Source organism: Chaetodon trifascialis, chromosome 16, assembly GCF_039877785.1.
Source record: "Chaetodon trifascialis isolate fChaTrf1 chromosome 16, fChaTrf1.hap1, whole genome shotgun sequence".
Lineage (NCBI taxonomy): Eukaryota > Metazoa > Chordata > Actinopteri > Chaetodontiformes > Chaetodontidae > Chaetodon > Chaetodon trifascialis.
Genome location: NC_092071.1, coordinates 2,748,984 through 2,772,187, shown reverse-complemented (window position 1 = coordinate 2,772,187; position 23,204 = coordinate 2,748,984). Strand labels below are relative to the sequence as shown.

Below are 23,204 nucleotides of genomic sequence, written 5' to 3'. Positions count from 1 at the left end.
AATATTCCAAATGATGTTTGGATCATTTTACGGTTCCGGGAATCTAATTTGGTTTCTGATATACAAAATCCCCTTTTGTTTGTTTTTTTATTGGCCTTTTTGAGAATATTAACTCGAGCAAATATCATGAAAATCACTGCGTGTAGTTCATGTGGACTGTAAACAAACTGTAAACACCTCCTCAACTTGTTAAAACTCCTCAGCTCCCATAAACATGACCTCAGTGTCCTGATACGGTGAAGAAAATGTCGCATTGCAAACTTCTGTCATCTCCGTCCTGGTGGAGTAACGTCTGATTAGCAGTGGTCATTTGTTCTTTCATGACGTTTGAAGGACTTGTCGAAACAGTGCCATGAACTGTGTATGTCCACTTTATTAGGTACGCCTGTTCAGCTGCTCTTTAACACATATATCTAATCATCCAATCAAGAGGCTGCGACTCAGCGCATGAAGGAACGTAGATCTGCTGAAGTGGCTGCTGCCATGTAAGCCGTATCAGAAACTGTGGATCTACTGGGATTTTCACAGCCAGCCATCTTTAGGGTTCACAGAGGGTGAGTGGCGGTTCTCTGGGTGGAAGTGGTCAGAGGAGGATGGCCAACACTGACCACACCGGCTGGCACTCCTGTCAACAGGAAGCTGAGGATGCAGTTGTAACAGGCTCGCCAAAATGAGCCAATAGAAGATCGGGAAAGTGTTGCCTGGAGTCTCGATCTCTGCTGCGACCTTCAGATGTAGAGACAGAATTCAGCAAACAGCACGAAAGCATGGATTCATCCTGCCTTTAATCGACAGTTCAGGCTGCTGCTGGTTTAAGGGCCTCCGAGCACCAACTGAGCATCGTTAAAGCACCGCAGCCTTGTGTTTAAACTCATATCAAACTGGTTTCTTCAGCAGTGACGTCAGCTCGAATGGCCTCCACAGTCGCCAGATCCCAGTCCGACAGAGCACTTCTGGGATGTGGCTGGAAAACACATCAGCTGGAGACTCACATCAGCCGACAAGTCTGCAGCAACTGCGTGATGCTGTCAAGTTAATATGCACCAAAGTCTTTGAGGATTGAAGGATTGAGGCAGTTTTGTAGGTAGAGGGGGGTCCAAGCGGGTACGAGCGAGATGTACCTGTCTGAGTGCAGGGACTAGTGAAAGAAGCAAGTTGTTAAAGACTCTGTGGTTAATAATAACTGAGTGGTTGTGATTTCCGTGCATAGTTTCGTTGTTAAATGCTATCAGCGGCAGCCTGAGGATGGTAGCGATTACACTGAAATGCAGAGTCTCTCAGAGCTGTGTGTCTCTTCTGGCTGAAGAAGTGGGGACGGCTTCAGCTGAAAGTCAATTGCTTTCACAAATCATGCATGAGTGGTCGATGCACTGAGCGCGGGTTAGCGTAGCAAATGGAAACACCTCAGCGGGACGTCAGAATTTTTATCTGTCAGAGAAATAAATGGAACGATGCGGAAGATGTCGCGGGCGCCTCAGACTTTCAGCCGAATGTAAATGAGAGGAGAATGTGATTTTAGGTGAAGCTCGTCCTGAGTTTGTCCAGAAAGAGCTGTTGTTTGTCTGTGTGGATATGCAGTGATCTCATGGCGGGAAGGGAAATACAACACTGTGTTTTCCTGTAAACAAGGCAAAATCATTAAGATCCCCAGAGTTCTGCAGGCAGGAAGGCAGCAGCAGCCTCATACTTTCATTACCACCATGACAGCGATCTTCTGTCTGATGCTCTGTGTTTCATTTTATCATTTAAGGCAAATTTTAACACATTTTCCACACTTTTTGAGCTAATGCTATCTTAGCTTCCACTCCAGTTATTAACGAATTGTCTTTGAGGCACAAGGCGGACAAACAAAACCAAATATTATACGTTAATAATTCATCCGCGTCTCTTATTTCATGAAAATGAGACCCTCAGATCAATAATCTCCACTCGCTCTGCACGTCTGTGGATGAGACGTTTGTTCCCATCATGCATCAGTGCAGGAGTCGGGTGTGGCTCGTGTGGTCAATGACCAGAATCACAGTAACTGGGGAGGAGAGAGCTTTTGCTTCTGCCTCTCCGCTCTGCTGCTTTGTATTCAGCCTGTAGACGCCTCGATAGCACGTCCAGGTGAAGTCACACAGGACAGCTGCCAGAGCTGGTTTGTTTCCCAGCTGATTGAAAATTTCTAATTATTCGTCACTGTTTTGATGAAAAGCCTCTTGAGCGGCAAAGCAGATTACAAACCCAAAAGTTTTCTGCTGAATGATCCTAATTTTTCATCAACTTTAGCAGTTAGGGGCCAGAAATGTCCATTCGTCACCAGAGAGTCCTCCCACAGTCACCTTTAGCTCCTTTTCGATATTTAATATTTTCAACAAATATTAAACTAAATGATGTTTCACATTCAAGGTCTAAACTCTCTCTGGACGCTGAGGCTTAACGGCTTAAAATTGTGAAATTTAGATGTAAAAGATTATAAATCAAGGCCTGACGACTCTTTAAGAAATGGAAAAGTACCTGCTGCATATTGGAGAAGCCAATTTACACCACGGCTGAGCGTCCTGGCAGCGTTTTTTAAGATTTATTATTTCACTCCATTCCATTATTATTTTGTCTTCTCTGCTCTTTTACAGCCACTCTTTTTTCTACTCCTCTTATGAAGCTATTTATTTATTTATTCACTGTATTTAGCTTCAGCTCTCTTCCTTCCTGCTTCTTTCAAGGCTCCCAGCTGCACATGTAGACGCTGCAGACGTGTTGGGAACATGAACACCTTTGTTTTTGTCATATTTGTGCAGATGCTTCGTGCATGTGGGCTGCAGAGACACGTGCATGTCAGTATGTGAGCATGCAGGATCTCTGCAGGCTGTAAACTGACGGGTTTGTGTGCATGTGCAGATTGTGGTTGGTAACTACTCACAGTCTAGATATTAGGTAGATATACACAGATGTGCATTAGGCTCGCTTGTTATATCTGTTCTACGTACAGTGATGAAAGATGAATTAAGCAGCATTAAAACATTGCAGCGCTCATCATTTTCCATTCAGGGCTTTTCAGTCTTTGGCTTATTTAATGTGAACACCTGAGATGTTAAGAGGCAGCAGGGAGCTCTAACACTCCCTTCTGAAGTGTCCTTGAGCAAAAAATGTGCTCCAGTGTTCCTGCTCTGAAGCTAACCCCGACCAGCCTGCACAGCGTCTTCTCCCTGAGGGTTACAGAAGCAGGATTCACCTCCGAATCGATGACATATTCTGATATTGTGTCTGTGGGAAATCCAGCGTTATTTAATCTCTTATATATGTCAGATCAAGTGTCTCATCAGCTCTGTCTCTCAGTGTTTTTGCGAAGCATGTGAGCTGAATTTGGGGCTTTCAGGTGTCGCTGGTTATTAATACAGATGCCCAGTAGGTGCAGTTTGAGGCCTTGTCGATTTAATTTCATATAAAGTGTTAGTGAACGCTGTGACCTGCAGTAGTCCTAGCCTTCTGGCCTCATGTATCATCGCGCTGTCATCTTCATTCATCTCTGTTATTGATTCATCTGTGGAATTGCTTTTGCCATGACGCAACACAAGGAGGAGGACTGCTGCACACAGAGGGTGCTCACCTCTGACCTCGCACATAAATCACCCCCTCTAATAAAATTGACTTGTCCCGTTCTTTTTCCCTCACCATTTCCTGCAGGGTCAAAGCAAAGAAAGGGGTGAACCTGCTTCAGACCAAGTCCAAGAGCGCCCAGTGGAAGGTGGACTGGGAGGTGCAGTCCGGCGCCAAGCATTCCATCACCACCATCGACGTGAACAAGAACAAAGCAGTCAAACAGGGGTAAGTCAACAGCCCCGGGCCTAAACACACTGCGTCTGTCTAACCAGCCACTGCAGCTGCAGCTGCTGGTTCCTGCCCGAGCTGCTGACGCACAAGGACAACAATATTTGTCTTCCCTAACAAAGGACAGAATGGTCCAAAATGGTTTTATTGCGTGTAACAGTCGTAGTTCACTCTGTGATCAGAGGCAGCTTTTAAAGGCCTACACCAGTCTTTGTAAATGCCCCAGAAAATGAAACAGAGCCCGGGCCCACAGCAGTGACTAAAGCAGCCTCCGCACAGCGTTAAATGAATGGAGATGTTATCTGCTTAGTTTCACTACATCTGCTGCTAATTCAGCCCGTGTGGAGTGATGAGGTAGGCCGTTCTGACTGCCAGCATTAAAATGCCTTTCACATGAGGTCTTGTCTAAGAGTAGTGATGATCCCAAATTCCTCAAAAGAGTAAAAACTCCAAATCTGGATGATGAACCCTGTCCAGCAGATCTCTACGATGAGTGTTGTGGTGATTGTGAAACTAGTTTGTAAGTGATTTGCAAGCCTAGTGTAGCAGTGTAGTGTGTATTTGTTAGGAATACAGCCTAAAAATCCAGAGTTATGACGGAGCAAAGGAGGAAATCAGGTGACAAGAAAAGATGAGATACAAGATAAAATCAGCTATATGTATGCACATTATATACAGAGCAGGAGAGACAGCACTGCCTTCTGAAGGATGGCTCGTTTGCATTGCACATGAGTAAGATGAATAATAAATAATAAAACACAGTACGACATGTACTATTAATATAACACAGGGAAAAATATATAAGAGCAGAAAAAATATGAAACGTTGCACAATGTGGCTGCGCAGATGTAATGGGTATTAGCAAACGTTAACTTAAATAATGGAGTAAAACAGAAATAACAGAGTGTAAAGAGCAGCTTGTGTGCATACAGAGGCGGGGGGGTGGACAGATGGACGCTCACCCAGGAGACGGCTGTGTGTCCCATGTGCAACCAAAAGTCAACATGGTGGACTTTTCGTGATCTCATGATTTGGCGTATCTGCACTCCGCTCAGATACGATGATCTGGAAGTTGGATGGAAACTTCTTATTTATCAGCAGCATCTCTTTCCATCCGCTCCGTCCACAGCTTTCTGTTTGTTTGGTGGAAAGTGTTCTGACGCTCTGTTGACAGTGGGGTTTGTGGGTTATCCAGAGTAACCAGGACAAAAAGACATTGATTAAATGCTTTCAGCAACCCTCACCCTCTGAGCCAGTTCCACTGAGGGAAAGCGACTAAAAATTTCCAGCCATAAATCACAATATGCGATGCGTTCATTTTATTAAGAGCTGGAGCACTGGGAGTTAGACTGGTTATCACCAAGCCTTGGCGACATTAGCAATGGCTGGTCTAAATATTAGCATCCCTGTGGACTCGCGTATGGCTGCAGAGAGCGGACAGTGAGGACGAGGACAGAGAGCGTCCTTACCTGGAAAAACAGCCACCGTTCATTCCTCTCTTGTTTACTTCTTAGCGCCTTGGTGGCAGCCTCTCTTGCTATATTTAGTGACCCATGTCATGTAATCTTTGCCACCCTGTCACCATGTGAGAAATGTCCAGTAGGGGGTCAAGCATGGATGGAGAAACAATGTGTCACGCTGTGTTTTGTCAAAAACTCAATTCTGCGACCACCTAAAGCCAAGCAGTCCAACAATGAGCACATGAGGCTCTAAAGAGGAGTCGTCATCCTTCATCCTCATCACCCTGATCGAACGTGAGCGTGAAATCTTCTGATAGAAAAGACGCTCGCGCCGCTCCACAGTGTCTTGTGGAAATGTATTGTTGTGAAATTGGTTCACAATTCTTGTAATTTGGGTTGTTTGGGTGTCTGCGTGGAGTCGTTATCTGTGTCAGAGTGGAGTGGAAACGTGATAAATTCCAGCAAAAATCCACCTCAGTCATTGTGTTGTGCTCTGCTTTGTGTCACTGGCAGAAAACACTTTTGTTTGTTGTTGTGAGGGACTCAGTCCTTCGTCCCCAGGGTCCTATGTCCCCACCTCTATAAGACACATAGTGGGAAAATGGATAAGGGTCATATGCTGTCAGGCTGCTCCCCAGTTCTTCATATGTGTTTTCCCAGGGTCCTATGTTCCCAGAGTTCTATGTTCCCTGAGTTCTATGTTCCCAGAGTTCTATGTTCCCTGAGTTCTATGTTCCCTGAGTTCTATGTTTCCAGAGTTCTATGTTCCCTGAGTTCTATGTTCCCAGAGTTCTATGTTCCCTGAGTTCTATGTTCCCAGAGTTCTATGTTCCCTGAGTTCTATGTTCCCAGAGTTCTATGTTCCCAGAGTTCTATGTTCCCTGAGTTCTATGTTCCCTGAGTTCTATGTTTCCAGAGTTCTATGTTCCCAGAGTTCTATGTTCCCTGAGTTCTATGTTTCCAGAGTTCTATGTTCCCTGAGTTCTATGTTCCCAGAGTTCTATGTTCCCCAGCTCTAGAGTTTAGGTTATCTGACTCAAAAACAATAGAGGGGTTCATGTATGTTAACATAATATTGAACTAGGAAACATAGAACCCTGAAAACACAGGATCTTGTATACATAGGCAGGGGGGACATAGGACCCGGGGACATTAGGTCTGGGGACATAGGACCCTGAAAACACAGGATCTTGGAAACACAGGATCTTGGGGACATAAGACTCTTGTAACACAGAACCCTGGGGGACATAGGACCCTGGGACATAGGACTTGTGGACATAGGACTTGGGCACATAGGACCTTGTGGACATAGGAGGTTGTGGACATATGTACTCTGTGGTTGGCTTTGATTTCACTGTGAAGTCGTCACAGAGGTGGTTTCTTCTCGTAACCTTCAGCAGCTGTCGAGGGTTGAAGCCGCTCTCTGTGTATTTTATGTGTTTGTTGCTTCTTTCACGTTACAGCTTGTCTTTGTGGAGAAATAAATCAATCCTCGTGATAATTTAGCCAGATGTTCTTTTCACCCGTTCACGAGTTACTCTCAGTGACTCTGGTCTGCAGTGACACACAGCCTGTTCTGTCATTTGAATATGAGGACTTACTGCCCGTGGCCAGCGTTTGAACAAATTGATTTTTTTTTATGTCTCTAATATCAGTTTGGCTCCGAGCCTTCAGCCCAAACGAGTCCAGGGGTTGAAAATGTCTGCTAGATTGTCATGCAAATGCAATATTATGCTTTCATCTGCTTTAAATTTCTACTTTACTTTGGCAGAAAAACAGTGATTTGCATATATTTCAGACCTGAATATTCCAAATAAATGCATTTCCAGTTTCAGTTTAGATGCAGAAAACACGACGGGATTCAAGGGAGACACAGAGAGGTGAACGCTTTCTATTGGCTCTTTCATTCTGCAGAAGTAGACCTGCGCTTCATGGTACATGTGTTTGAGTGGTTCGCGGTGACTCCAGTGAGTTTTGTGGATCGTGTCTTTCTCTCCATCTTTGATTCTATTCTTTGTTTTACAGGGAAAGTAGATCAAACCTTATTTTGCTCCTTGTTTGAGAGCATGAGCTCATACTGCAGGAGGAAACTATGAACAGCAGCCTCAGACTTTCCAGTAATTAGCCCAAAAATACACAAATTCTCCAGATGATTCCTCCACATTTACCCAATTCAATGCAGCGACGAGGAGAACTCGAATATGTTTTCTAAGTTCAATAATTGTTCTCATTTATTTGTCTTTTTGTACGAGATTTAAGCAACAAACAAGTAACCGCTCACCACTTACACCCCCTCCTCACTAACACCCCCTCCCCCAAACCCAGCAGCGTCATTGTGCATCTCGCTGGTGAACACATCTGAGCACCGATTCTGTTTGAACATCTGGTTTTGTTTACTCAAAACTACCTGAAAGTGAGGAAATGAGGTGACGGCGTTTTCCCTCCGGGCCGAGCTGTTGATCTCTTCATCGCTCTCCCGCCTTTATATTCTCCTCTTATCTGGGATTCTCTCTTCATCAGATCACACTTTAGTCAGCGCTGGAATTATTCAGGGCGTTTTTTCCTCTGCAGCCGTCCATCTGGAACGGTCCCGTTCCAGCAGAGGCTCCCTGATAACGCCACACAAACCGATGCATTATTGATCGCGGTCAATGGCTTTCAAATGAGTGATGTTTCTGAAAATGCTGCGGCCGTTCGTTTGCTAAGATGATTTTTTTAGTTCATTTTTTGTGCTGAGTAATTTGGTGTTAAACAAGGGATGAAACAAGAGAATCAGAGCACGTCTTTCTGCCTCCCAACAAAATCTAGTGCAGGACGGACAGACAGACCAACAGGCGCTCTGTTTTCAAAGCTGCTCCATCATCACTGATGTCTGAAGCGGCATGAAAAGAAAATGTTTTTTTATCACAATAGATGCTCTCTGTGGGGATGTTTGCACAAATTGTTTCACCAGTCATGTTAAGATCCTTTTTTATGTACTCTGCGCATTTTATTTTGCAGGTTTGGGGTTTATTTGCCAAAAGATGGGAAACTTTTTCATGCAGTTTGTGGAGCGCCGCAGACGGCTCATTGTTAGCAGGTCCTCAGTCGTTTGAGCTGCTTTTTTGCGAGATGCAAAGAAGCTATGTGACAGTGCTGAGCTTCACCCATCCAACCACCCCAGCCTCCTCCACAGCTGGACTTTCCTCTCTTTATATTACCTCATTTGACACTGAGGGAGTGAGAGCAGGCGGGAGAAGTCCATCAGTCAGCCCTGCACCTTGAAAAATGACTCTATAGAGGAACCCAGTGTCACGGGGTCCTGACCAGGCATCCGTATGTGACGAGCTGGAGGGAGAGCGGGGTGCAGTTAGTTTCACTGCCAGAAGGGGGAGACGAGCGCTCCGCATTGCAGGTTTAAGCACAGATCTGGAACCAGGACGTGGTTAGCCAAGCTTAGACTAGAAGCAGGAGACGTAGCATGAGCAGCAGCAGCTTCAGTCCTCCAGCTGTGTTCAAACAGGATGCATTCAGAGACAGTCTGCAGCGAGGATCAGCCATGTTTTGGTAGCCTAACGCCTAATTATTATCGTTCAGGATATAAAACAGAAGAAAATAGACTTCAGGCCATGTGTTGCATAGTGAAATTTGAGCTCATATTAGTGGCCTGTGTGGACAGTTGTGTTGATTAAAATAGGAGCAGATGTGTTCCATTACGGCGCTTGAGACGGACAACTAAAGACGCCTCCTGTGCGGACAAGCTAAGAGACTCTGAGCCCAGAAAGACGTGTGTTTGACCTGCATGAAAGGAAGCCATTAGTGATTTCAGGGGCAGTTACTGTGAGCGTTTCCTCTAAACCAACAGCTATCCCAGGCCGTCTGCTGCGCCTCTGGTTGCCAAATGGAATATTTGTTGAGGTCTCTGCAAAGACACAGTGCTACCAAACAACCTCACTGTCTCCGTCTCTTTACGTCTCTGAGAAGCTGCGCACAGTCGCTCTTCTAGCTGACGCTCAGCCGAGAGAAAGTTGGATTGATCACACAAACGAGACGCAACATGTTCGGAGGTGTTTTCCACGCTAGCTGTTTCCCCCTGCCTCCAGTCTTTATGCTAAGCTAAGCTAGCTAACTCAGCTCCGTGCTTGATAAACAGACCTTGTATTGATGCCTCTCAGTCAGTCAGTGTCTCGGTTATTAAAGTGCTGTGGACTTTACATTACAGACTTAAGCATCTATCACTCTGCGCCTGTGTTCACCATCTCTGTTCTTCTGCTGCTGAAACTCTGCCCTGCAGTGCTTTGATCCAATGAACTCTCCCTGTTAATCAGTTCAAACAGGCCTCTGATCAAAGAATGAAATCCCCCTGAGCGCTGAAAAAGCCCCAAGCTACAACTTTTAAAACATATACTTTGTGCTCCACAGACAGAACATCATTAGCTTGATGAAAACAAGGCCGCTCTTCTTGAGCCGTGTTTACTTCCCCCTCCTCCCCTTCTGCTCTGAAATCACTCATTTAACTTTTCACCGCCCACTGCTTTTTAAAAATGCCTTTATGTTGAGTTTTGTTTGTCCAACATCAACGTCTTCTTTTCCTATTTGTTGCTATCAGAGCTGAAAGGTGCCACGAATGATTTCATGGAAGATTCAGATTGCGCTCCAGAATATTTCCCTCTCCTAATATCTTCTTCTCTTTTTCTCTGAAACGTTAAGAAACAGACTGAAGTGACATTAATTAGCTAACATATACATAATTCAGTGTTTTGATGAAAAGGTCACCCTATAGTGACGTCCTGAGGGAAGCGTAAGAAGACTGCACTGTTACGCCGCAGCCACTAGAGAAGAACACTCAGCGATTTAAGTGGAAGCTGTCGTGGATTCAGTGATTCTGCAGTTAATTCAGCCTGTCCTGCGGCCTCGCCATGATGCGTTAAGTGGCGCCGCAAAGATCTGAAGGCAGATGCGAAGCCTGCATTGTAAGTCTGTGCAGTCACAACGCATACGCAGCTGACGGCTGAAGCAGAGGATCAATAAAGATTCTGATCAGGGCGTGTGCAGACCGACAGTGATGTGATATTTCCTCAAATCTGCTCTTTCGGAGCCGGATGTCAAAAACCTTGTCAAAATGTCAAGAGTTTCTGTAGCTCGCTGAATGCGGCGTGAAGGAGGAATCTTTCTTCCTGCTCTTCTTCTGCTGCTTTCACTTACGTTTTCACAATCTGCTCTTCACCCCGATAAAAGACGAAGGCCTCTAAGCCGAATCAGAGCCGTGTGAGCATCATTTTTCCCTCTCCGGCGCGGTGGCAGTCGACACTGTATCGAGCGCCTGAACGTGTCTTCGCTCCGGCGGGCGGTATTGATGACAGCTTCAGCGTGTCACAGACAGATGGGGGTGTTTGTTTTCACTGAGTGATGTCGAGACAAATAGGCTGAGATCTCATCACGGCGTTCCTGAGAGGAACCCTTTGTGGCCGCAGGTTGGTACAGATAGTTTGATCCGGCTTTCATTAAAAGGCTCTCAGACTGAACGCTGGGATGGCTCTCTGCTTTTGTGAAGGACAGACGGCGAGCGAAAGGTGAGCTTTGAGCGGGATGATTCTCGTCACGGATGGAGAGAGATTTAATTTGCCCCTTCGCCACCAGTCAGGCCGCTTCACGTTCGGCCTGTTGAACCTGAAGATTACAAACCCAACAAGCCGGATTTTCATAACGGGAGGGTCGTTATCGCTTCTGCATCGCCGGCACATTGCGATAGTAAAGCCGAAGCGTTTGGTATCTTCACGCTGCAGAGAGAAGCTAAAGAGAGAGCGCTCAAATATTTCATGTGCACGGCCATCGAGACAATCAGGTTACCCACCAAAAGCTATCGATTGGTCAGGAGCAAACCAGCAGCCGCTGCAATCACGGTTATTTGAGAGTGAGAGGCAGAACTAAATTTGCAATCTCCTCGCAGAAGAGCTGCTCAGGCTTTAAGGTAGAAGAAGAAATGACCACCAAGGTCAGAGAGCAGGGATTGTTTATCGATAAGGTTTTCATTCATTCATTCATTCATTCATTCATAGCGTATGATTACTTCATCTCAGTGAGCAGCAGTGCCATCAGAAAACCGTCACTTCTCATCACATTTAGTGTCTCCAGTAACAACATGCAGAGGTGGAAACGTGTGCAGGAAGGTAAAGAAGGACGGTCGTGTCAGGTGTGCTACCTGTTGCATCAGCAAACAAACTCGATCTTCAACGACACACGTTTGTGTGCAACTAATTATCAGTCACCAAAAGCTTTTTCCGAAGCAGGAAGTGAGACTTTCGTACGTGTTGTTAGGTTTATAAAACTCTTTGTTCGTGGCTCTGCTTAAATATTTAGTAAGTGAATTCATTCTGAGTCAGTATTCAACCCAGATAAGCATCTTTTTCTAATCTCAACCAAATGATTTTAGGTCCCTAAACAACTATGAGTTGAATCAAGATGAGCAAACTCCCTCGGCGTCTCGCTTTCTGCTGGAATATTTATCAGTTTATGATCTTTTGGTCTGTTTGCTTTGGTCAAGCTTTTTCTGGAGCTTGCATGTGAACACATTTTTGTAGCCGGCGTTGGGAAAATCACAGGAAGTCGGTCCCAGGTGGGTTTTTCTGCTCCTCTGAAGGTGGCCGAGGCTCGGAAAGAAACGGCGCCCACCGATGGCGGTAAAAAACAGGGAGGTGCAGCTCAGACGGAGCTCAGTGGAAGATGGTGAGATGTGAGATGGATGTTTGTTCTCAAATGCACAAAATGAGATCAAGAGACAGATTAGCTCAGTGCATTAATGCATCATTAGTTAGATTGAAGTCGGGGCTCAATCCAGGTGCCTAAAAATCCTTTTAGCTGTCAGGAGGCAGCGTTTGGGATTCAGAGCAGACAAAAAGAAACAGCAGTTTCTAAAAGGATTACGGCTCTGAGGGATTAAATTGCAGCATGAGACAATGATTCACATTGTAATGGGCTTCAGCGTCTTCAGCCTGACTTCATTGAATCCAGAAAGGTGTGAACGGGAAGCGCTCGTCATCACGGCAGAAAGCAAAGCAGCGACGTTTATGTGAGTAAATCACTGTCAAGTTTCTGAAGGGAAGTCAGTCGTGAAGCTTCAGGTTGTAAACATCACGCCGTGACCTTTAAGATCGTTAACAGCCTCGTTTCTATCAGGAAGTCTGAGATCGACCAATCAGACTGAGCGATGGTTGAAAACGGGGCCTTTTCATCAGTGAACGTGCGATAACTCCGCTCAATGCACATCACTGATCACACTCCACCCGTCGCCCATGGCTGATACAGATACTGGCTTTTAATCTGAAATCTTCTGGGCAGCTTATTGGATATTGACTCATCGATCAGAGCAGAATACTGTGATCAATCTCCATCAATCAGCCACGTTAAAAGTACATTCAGCTCTTCTTTACGGGTGGTAAAGCTGCTTTCTGACGGCGATCAGCTGCATCGTTACGCGCCGTCTCAGATACGCTGTGAATAAAGAACAAATACTGAAATACATCATCTGACAAGCATCTGCTCATGGCTGCAGCGCTTCACATGTCTTCATGAATACATTATTTCTTTTTCAACTCGGGGCTAACTGAAGAAAACTTTAAAAATAACTGCAGCGCAGCGTGTTGACAGCTCGCTAAATGGCGTGCTCAATAATTAAAAACTTCTCCGTCAACAGTTTCATTACCAGAACGACTGCGTTGCCAAAGGTCTTTGTCGTGCTGTGTTTCTCATCAATATGTTGCCGTGACTGATGTGGCCTTTAACTCAGGGTGTGTTTTGTGTGTTGTTATGGTCTGGCAGGGACGTGCTGGGTAACGTCGAGGTGATGCAGTTGGATTTCGAGATGGAGAACTTCACCAGCCTCTCGGTGACCAGAAGGATCAACTGGAACATCGACTACAAGGGCCAGAACCCGCCTCCGGACTCAGAGAAGGTTGTGACGGAGCTGACGGTGGTGCAGCGGGACATCCAGGCCATCATCCCGCTGGCGATGGTGAGCGTTTTTATTAAACTCAAAAACAATTTCAATCATTTAGAATCTCATTATTTAAAGTTATCTGATCAACGCGGGTTAAACTCTGTTGGATAAACCAAAACACCAGAAGGGAAAGTTTTCCATTTATATTTTTGCCCTTAAGCTCTCTGAGTTTCAGGCAGATGATCAATGAGCTGTCAGGATGCACAGTGACACAGATGCAGTGGAGGCCATCCGCAGGTCTGATGATTCTTTGTGATCAGATATGATAAAACTTTATTCACCCTGAGGGAAGTTATTGTGCAGCAGCTGCAGCTCAAAGATGATCAGTAAGGAGCAAAAACCAAACACTGAACGACCCATCGAGTGCACTGCATCCACCAAGAGTTTCTGTAAAGACCAAAACGCCTCCGTGACTTAATCACGGCTGCGTGAGATTATTATTTTTAAATACACGTTTTCCTTCATATTATAGCTGCACGGTGCACACTCATCCTACAGTATGCAGTACACACATTCCTCCTCAGCTCAGGACGTCCAATTAGCCCAAAACCCTGTTTGAGATTATGAGAGAAATGCTGCAAACTCATAATCAAAAAACCTGCAGGAGCTTCCCAAATGATTTAATCCCAGTAATGATGCTCACGTGTTGAAGCCCCTTTTTACCCACACTGAATCTGTGGCTTTAAATATCTCATGTATGTAAGTTAAAGTCACGCAGAGCGTCAGACACACTGCAGGTGAGGCAGACAGGTGTACTCTCATTACAGATAAATCTAATCAACAGCTACACTCCCTGCAATGACTTGCTGATTGTTTAGAAAGACAACCAACCCCAGAACACTTAAGTGTCTATTACTCTTTTAATCAGGCCTCTTCTCCTTGCCTCGTGAAAGGTGGCAATTAGTGAGGGTAGTAAACAGATTATGGGAACAAAGGGAAATTAATCAAGCAAGAGGCGCCGGGTAGCTCTGGCTATGCATCGCCTGCCGACTTCCTCGCTCGTGGTCTGGCTTCGCTCTCATGTTTGAATCAAACCTGCAGTGAAAATGTCCAGACCCACATGATATTTACTCATTAAAACTGACTGTGCATGGTGAGTGATATAGAGGACTGCATGCAGGTGCTGAATGAGAGGGAGAGGACAGCGCAGAGCAGCGTTTATGGTGGGCGAAGCTCATGATTGCAGCTTCAAGAGCTGCAAGGTTTTCGGTCAATACCAGGTCATAAAATGCATAAATATTACTGACAATCTTAAAAATGAACTTCTCTACTTGAGTATTCCAAAAAATCTGGAAGGCTTGATGCTTTTGTTGGAATAATAAACTTCAGTTATCTTTTATATTTCTGCACTATCACAGCTGCTCTTCACCTAAAGCCCCATTAAATATACCTGAGCTGCATTTATGACTTTGTGTACTGCACATCTGGTGCAACATAAGGTTCACTTCATATCTCTGGTCCCCTGGAAAATTGGGATTTGCATGCATCCTGTACCCAGATATGTTTAGCTGCGTTGCAAAATTAGTTTTCTGCCTGTGTGACTTTACCTTGTAAAATTAACGTCGGGAAACACGATGGCAGGAACTGTTGGTGCTTTTCTGTAACCGCCTGCCACCTCTGCACTCGTTCATATAGCTGGTTAGATCTATGGGTAAGTGCTCATGTAGCTGTATGATTTTAATGTTTTTTAGCTGCCGTCTCAGGCACAGGACTGTGGTTTACACTAACTGGAACATTAAAAAGGAAATATTTTTCATCGGCAGGGAATTTCGAGGATGTCCCTCATGTTTTTTGTCCCTGTAAAAGGAGACTTGGCTGCTTTCGTCTGAAATTCAAAGAAAGGGAAACGATCTTTGACACAGTCACGCTTGATCAATTCAGAATGTTTTCACGCGCTGGGAATTCTCCGACAGCTTCTAATTAGTCTATGAAGTATGGCTGACATTGAGCAAATGATATGAACAGTCTGTACGTCATCAGTGGAAGGGATGCTGGCATGAGGTGAAAAACTCAGAGTCAGACCGACCCTGAAAACTTCCCACATCGGGCAACATTTCCAGCTTTCAGGTGGGTCACCTGCGGTCGCCTCCGGATATGAGCTTTAATCCATCACTTCAGTCCTGGTGACTAATTGGATTGTAAATGATATGAAAACAAAAAGGAGACGTTCCCTCTGCAGGAGGAGTGACACAGTTTAACAGTGATGACACGTTGGTAGGTGATTGATGAGCTGAAAACAGGTGGTCTTATTAGAGCAGGCCAGCTTCATCATGATGGCAGGTCGTTGAGAGGCGTAATGGGGCGGCATGTAGTGACGAGGCTGCCTGTGGTACAGTTAGCTCAAGCTAAGAAACGACTTCAGCGACCCTCCTGAGCTCAGCTCAGACCATAGAAGCAAGTTTCCTAAATTTCAGTAATTTGTAAACATACTGAATCGTACAAAGTTGATGTGAGTTATACAAAAAGTGCACACAAGGCGAATAACGCTGTGAATTCTCCCCTATGAAGCCTCAAAATGCTGCAAGTTTGGAGACCTTTGATGCTTTTCAGCCTTCGTTTCATCTCATTATTATCACATGGGTTTCATGTCTGATGTGATTTCTGTGGTAAAGCACTCTGAGCACCAATTCTTGTATGAAAGGTGCTATACAAATAAAGTCTGCTGTTATTATTATTGATATTATTGTTATTATGTAAAGGTCAGGTCAGGAGAATGAACACTGGCAGCTGGAGCCTCTCTGCTTTCCTGACTTGCAGGGACTGTGTTTAACCTCTGCTCCATCTTGTCTCTCTGCAGCCTTCAGGGCGCTCTTAATGTGAAGGGAATCATCTGATTAATTGTTAAATAGAAGAGCTTTAATAACTGCGATGGCTCTGAAAGATGAGCTTCCAGTAAGGATTCGACCCTGCAGCGGCTGCTTATCTCTTCACAAGAACACAATACAATGTAATTAGCCGAAGAACATGGTCACTGTGTTTTCATCAGATCAGCCGGTCCGGAGTCTGAAGGGCTTTCTGTGCTGCTCGGGTCAGGAACTACAGCATTTAGCACAGAAATGAACCAGGTCAGAAGAATCCAGCAGGACCTTGGACTTGTTTTTCTGTCATTTGAAGGTTTGTGGCAGATGCAAACCAAACACACCCACTGACAGCTCGTGGAACAGATCAGCACTTTCAGAAACTGCTGATATAAAGAGGTGGGAGGTGGTTCTGTCTGCAAATACAAACACGATGCATTCTGTGTAACAAAGCAACAGAGATGAAGGTCTGAGCCGGACTCCCGCAGTAACTTTAGGCTGAGGAAGGGCAGAAAGAGGAGCTGGGAAAGTAAAGAGACTGAAGAAGAAGGTTTTTATGGATGGCAGACCACAGATTGTGTGCCGACTGCAGCTGACCTGCTGCAGATAAGGGGAGGAAGGAGGAAGAGAAGGCTGGAATTACCCGTGAATTTACAACGTGGAGGCAGAAACAATTCCAGGAGGGTGAGGTTAAATCAACCCAGAGGCTTATTACAGTTTAGGCCACTATTAACACAAAGCCGCCGAAGCCCCGTTTCACAGCACAGTCTCATTACTTTGAGAGAGGGGAGCTGAAAAGGCAAGAAAACAGGAAGGATGATGCAGCGGCTGTGCCAGACTCCCAACTCCATTAGCTGCTCCGAACCACAGCAGCGACCAGATGTTGAATAAAAAATGATGCTGTGTGTCGCACAAACCTCACAGCTTGAAGTCACGCATTACATGTGTACGCGTGTATGTGTTTGTGCGTCCGCTAAGATACGCATCTGGCACAATGTATTGTTTACATTATTCAAAGGCAGGTGGAAATGTTCAAGAGTTCAACTGAGCGTTTAAGTCTCACACGCCAAGACGCTAAGTAACCTCGCCTCAGCGCGCCCTGAACCGAGACCCCGCGGGCGGCGAGGCTCCACAGTAATGGATTACTTTTTAACGGGACCACGATAACCGCCAGCAAGTTAATGTCTGTAATCTGTAAACACGGCAAAGAAGAAGAGGGAATCATTTGTTGGTCCAATAAACTGTGAATCAGAGACCGCACACACACACACACACACACACACACACACACACACACACAGAAAAATCTCATGATTATGGCAATAATACTAATAATAATAAACTTTATTTATATGCGCAATTCGTGCGTAAAATGCAACACAAAGTGCTGAACATAAAATCAAATAACAACACGTGATAAAACAATAAAAACAAGGAAAATAAAAACAAATAAAGTGGAATTAAAACTACAGGATAAGACCAAATAAAACAGCCGTTAGCTGCGAAGAAAAGCCACGTCAGGAGAAAGCGATGCTAAAAAGATCTGCATTAAGAGTTGGTTTAAAGGCGTCGTCTGATTTAGAGGCCTAACGAGCTTCAGGGAGGCTGTTCCAGAGTTTTGGGGGGTGATAAACAAACGCTGCCTCTATGTGCTTTTAGCTCTGGTTCAGGAACAATCAGGAGGTTTCATTCGGCCTCAAAACAAGTTTGAGTCTTAGAGTGAACACTTCCCGTATGTTCGTCATTATCTCTGCTGAATCCTCTGTGATTTTTGTTAAATTAGATAAATCTGCGGCGGTGAGAGCCCAGCTTGTGCTCTATCTCACATAGGCCCTGCTAAAATAGCTGTCAAGTGCTTTATTTTGCACTGTAGTGTTAAAATACATTCAGTGCAGCCAAAATAAACCAATTTAGGTCAGCGTGATACCAGAATTACAGCATTTCTGTATTTCCATTAAGCAGGGTATCTAATAACTGTTTTGCTGCTTCATACAGAACACAGTAATTAAGTGAAATGATAGCTCTGTGCAGTGATGACTGATTTTTGTTCCAAGCTGAATTCAGGTAAGCGTAATTAGTGCTCCCAAAGCAGCACACATGCAATTGTGAAGTGTCTTGTGTAGTTACCAGATATAATACTTACCAGATGCCAAAACAGCAAAAGGAGCTTAGGGATGATGTCTTTAATTAGGATTTCACCCCAGAGTCCAGTCAATTATCCACAGAGGTCTGCTGTGCTTTGCTTCCCGTAAACTGGCCATGTTTCATAAACTGAGGAAAAGAGCTGTTTTGCCCAAATAGGATAGGAGAATTTTGTCATATTATCGCAGAGAAGATACTCAGAATAGATAGATTTGATTAAAGATTTCAGTCGGAATAGATTAAGTTGCTTTTCTGACAAAATGAAACAATGGGTCATGTGACTTACTGATATTCCAGATCATTTCCAAATCATTCACAAAATGTGGGCAAAGAATGGGGCCATGTGATGCTCTGATTGGCCAAAGGAGCTCTGGTGGAGTGAAGTTAATGGCTTCAAAAATCTAATTTCACCTTGAGGGCAAAGAACGATCTGGACCTGGAATCTTATTTCATATTCCAGAGCGCGATGGGCGTGTTTTAAAGCCTCCGACAGACCCGACCATGTTGAATTGTTTTAATTAACATTTTGTATTCTGTTGCTCCGTGAATGTGAGGAAATGTTGCAGTGGAGACGATGACAACGTTTTTTGAAGCCTTGTCAGAACTAAGTACACAAAAGCCTGACAATTGATCATCATTATTTGAAAGTCGCTGCACATTTCACTGCCTGGGTATATTTTTAACATCAACCTGCTCAGTTATGAGGTTCCTTCACTGTGTGCGTCTTCCAGCTGTTCAAGCGATGTCACCTTTCTACATAATTACAACCTTATTTCTACAACTTGTCATCGTGGACTATAAAACTGACTGGTTCAAAGAGTTTTTATGTAACGCTCTGGAATTAACACTGTTAGTGAAGGTCGTGAATGACATTGATTCCCTACTGATACAAGCAGCAGAGCTCTGCATCCTTTTTAACGAGCTCTCTAAAACCCAAGCAGAGGTTGATTGACAGAGGAACGTCTGATGAAGCATCACTTTAAATTCACTCAGTGTGTGAAAGCGAGTGCACTGCACCTCCAGCTATCTTACTGTACTGAATGGAGTTCCCCAAGGTTCTATACTGGGTCCTCTTCAATTTTCTGCTTACATAACAAATTTAAGAGCGAACCTACACGGAAAAGTTAAGAGATGATACTTACTACCTTTTAAAAGCGCAAAACTACAGTGTCAGCCCTTTCTGTCAAGCTTGTGTCGGATTCAAAGTTTCGTGAGTCCAAATTTGGCGTTAATGTGAACGTTGAAAATGCACATATTGTGGGAATTCTTACAAATCAAAGGCGACATACTGAAGATGGTACTGAAGTAGGTTTGATGAATTTGTCAGCATCATGCAGTTGGACCTTATTTTTAAGTTGTTCTGTTTAGATGGGACAAAAAGCTTTAATGCTTTCTGCTCCAGCAATTTGGAAAAACGTGTGGAAGAAATTGAAATTCAAGAATTCTGAAAAGCCCATTAAAATGGCTCTGCTGGTAATCGCCTCACCAATTCTATTGACATAGATTTTGCTTCACATGGGTTTCCACAGTTTTCTCAATGCTCACACTTTCTCCTCTTTGGTGACATCAGAGAGATTTACCTGGTGAAAGAAAATGTACATAATTGCATCTGTAGATTGTCTCTACATCATTGTACCCCAGTGCTGTTATGTCAAGTAAAGTTCAGTGTCAGGCCTGAGGAACCTCCAGCACTGACTACCTTTGTGATTTGCTTAAAGCTGCAGAGAGCAGAAAAGTCAGACTCAGTGCCAAGTCTGTCTATAATATTCCCTCTTTGAATAAACAAATGTGGGCCTTGCAGTTAAGTGGGAACCCATGAAGAACTAGAGGGGGGAGAATGTCTCATACTTCGTGCTCTATGCCCTTATTAAGACTTTAAGATAAATGTCAGGCAGAAATTTAAATATACTATTTATGATTTCAGGAAATTTACATGGTCTCAGTCGCTCTCATGGGCTGCCCGTCTGCTGCAAATGAGGACACGTGTTGCCCTCTCGCAGCTTACATGATCTGCAGAAAAATAATGAATTGATTCACACTTCACCGGACGACCTGGTGTGTGTTTTAATTGGCTGTTTGCATTCTTGTGCATTGAAAATAAAAATGCAGATGGGATTGCGACGTTGGCCTTGTTCATGGCTGCTTAATCAGAATCCAATTATTTTTATTACTGTGTGCAACCAGCTGGATTTATTACCACTTGATCCCTTTTGAAAATAAGTTGTGGAACACTCCAAAAACACCTGTTTAGAACATTCCTCAGGTAAACAGGTTCATTGGTAACAGGTGATAGCATGATTGGGTATGAAAGGGGCGTCCTGGAGAGGCTCAGTCGTTCAGCAGCGAGGATGGAGCGAGGCTCACCACTTTGAACACATGATTGGAGGAACATGGACTCCAGAATGCTTCAAATTCTGATTTTTTTGACATTTTATATCCCAACTTTTTAGGATTCATCGTTTTATATAGTAAAACTGCAATAAAACTGATATTTCTCGATAAACTCCAGTGTAAGTGGAGAATATGTAAGCATGGGCACCAGTCATTCAAGATTATCTTTGTATATTAGTTGTTCATGAGCAGATGGATTACCCAACCCCAAACTGTTGAGTAGCAGCTGGGCGAAAATAAAGAAGATAAAGTTCTCTGTGCTTTTTTGGCCTAATTAAACTTACTTTTTCCACAAATACAAATAATGATTCCCATTAGAATAATAATACAGCTTCCTGGATGTAAACAGTGGAAAAGGAATTGTGCAAATGGCTGAAATCATGAGACTCTTTCAGGTATTTAATTAAAAAACTTTGGCCTCACACATCAGTGGGACAGCGACGCTTTCTCAACAACACGTTTTCCAGAGTCGTCGGGCACTTAAGGGAAACATTTGTGATAAGTGGCATTCATCCCTATTGAGATTCCTGCTGTGACAAAACCCATCTCTTCTAACATCCAGGGCGTTTTTCCACTTATTTTCTCCACCTGAAGTAGTTCATCGGAAAGCTGCATCACATCCTGTCCGCTGGTGCAGTAAATGTCATGTCTTTTATGTAGCTGGGATTTTAAGCATGATGCTGTGATGTACGTAGTCAGACCCCATTAAACCACATGTGATTTAGGTGAAGATTATTACTTTTCTCTAAATTATGTCTTCCTCATCTCTATTTCGGTAAGTTCCAGTCGCTCGCCGGGTGAACAGAACGCTTGAAATGAAAATGTCAGTTGATGAAATCCAATGAAAGACGTGTCAGTGAAATGAGTTCTGTTCTGCCGCTGAGAGCATCACCTGGGAGACTCCGTCGCCCCAGTTGCAGTGATTTTAGATGCGGACATCAGTAACGCTGATGAAATATCGAGGAAAATCGCTCTGCCTCCCACTGTTTCATGAATAGCTCTTTTTCCTGTTCACAGGACACCGAGATCATCAACACGGCCATTCTGACCGGACGCACTGTGGCCATTCCTGTCAAAATGGTCTCCATAGAGATGAATGGAGCAGTCACTGACGTCTCAGCCTTCGTGCAGTGCAAGTCCTCCAATGAAGACATTGTTAAGGTACGGTAAACCTGATTTCCTCAATCTCTGTATCTGGGAGAAGATGTCTGTTTAGTAATGTAATCCCTTTACTCTTCCACTAATACTGGGGAGTGGCCCAGAACCACAGTCACAACATCAGGAAAGCATAAAAACTTCATTTTGGGCTGATTTGATTCTTGCTTTATGCCTCAGATAAAATCAAAGGATGCTCATGAAACTCTACGTATAAATCAATGTGGTTAAAAAGGAGGAGTAAAAGCTCCATTTTATGTCTTCTGAGCACCGCACCTGCAGCGGCGCTCGTCAAAGACACACCTTGGTCGCAGAGTTCTGCTCACCTGACGCGCTGCAGTGCAAAGCAAAGCTCCTCTTGTTGTTCGCTTCAGCGTGATGGCTGCAGGCGGATGCAGCTCCGGCGTCCCGGGATGCAGGGAACAGTCATCGCTCACGCTCGCAGGGGATCCAAGCTGAGAGTAGCATATCAAGTCTCATTTGTTGATTAAATAAATTAAAGAGGGATCACAACAACTTGCACAGCACATTAGAGGCTGTGATTACACTGTTATTATTTTCTCCAGTCAATTACAATCATAATAGATTGCACTATAGGCAGATTGCATAATTGTATAGGCAGCGCAGGGAAGTGTTGCAGGGCTGTTTTGCACTGTTTGTCATATTAAAAGTGATGCTGTCGGGGGAAAAGTGACCTCAGATGAAGTAAACAGCATATACTGTATATCATTATACGCAAATACACGACAGTCCAGATGGTACTACCTCAGGTTTCCTCTCATGCTACTTATAATAATGCTGATTAATAAGCTTTCATTGCATATCAGTATCCAAAAGCAGACTTTCACACAGAAACAGAAGTATAAAGAAAGGTTTGCAGAATGCAGGTGTGGACAAAAAGTCTGCACAAACTATACGAAGCACTGAAGAAAGGACCCCAGAAAGGCAGCTTGTCAAATAATACCTTGGATCGAGGCAGGTGCACCTGAGAAAGGCCACTTGCATTTCATTTCAGGTGCACCAGGAGAGTTTTTATGACTGAAACAGGAAGTTAATAAACAGCTACAGTAACTTTTAGTTTGAGATCATTCCTGTTTGAGCCATTTTGATTTGGTTTTGTGAGATGTGTAAGACTTCCCAAAGGTGCGTCACATGCTTCCAAACAAGTTTTCATCCATTTCTTTGAGTGTTGAACGCGAGCGTTTGTTGCACAAAGGGTGGATGGCAGCACACTGGCGCAGGATGTTGATTGTTCATTGTTTCTAATTACCAGCAGGTCGATGCTAACTGCATTTTGTGCACAAATCCAAAGCCTAAGCCGTCTCAGTCTGTCTATCAGAGCACCTACAGGGCGTTTAAAGCTGCCTCTCTGGATAAAGATGGATTTAACCAGGGAATCTGAGAGCTGTGTGTTTTATCCTAAACAACATCTTATTTCTCAAACTCAATCTGCTTTTCATGAAAAGGCTGCCG

General features: G+C 44.2%; 1 protein-coding gene across 2 annotated transcripts in view; it reads left to right on the top strand.

Moving 5' to 3' along the window:
• The window catches only part of tmem132e (transmembrane protein 132E), a 309,085-nt gene that overhangs the window by 252,298 nt on the left and 33,583 nt on the right, over positions 1-23,204 (top strand). For both annotated transcript variants that reach the window (XM_070982219.1, XM_070982217.1), the window contains exons 3-5: positions 3,667-3,807; positions 13,068-13,260; positions 21,594-21,737. In XM_070982219.1, coding sequence (XP_070838320.1) covers positions 3,667-3,807; positions 13,068-13,260; positions 21,594-21,737 — 478 coding nt within the window. The remainder of the gene's footprint in view (positions 1-3,666; positions 3,808-13,067; positions 13,261-21,593; positions 21,738-23,204) is intronic.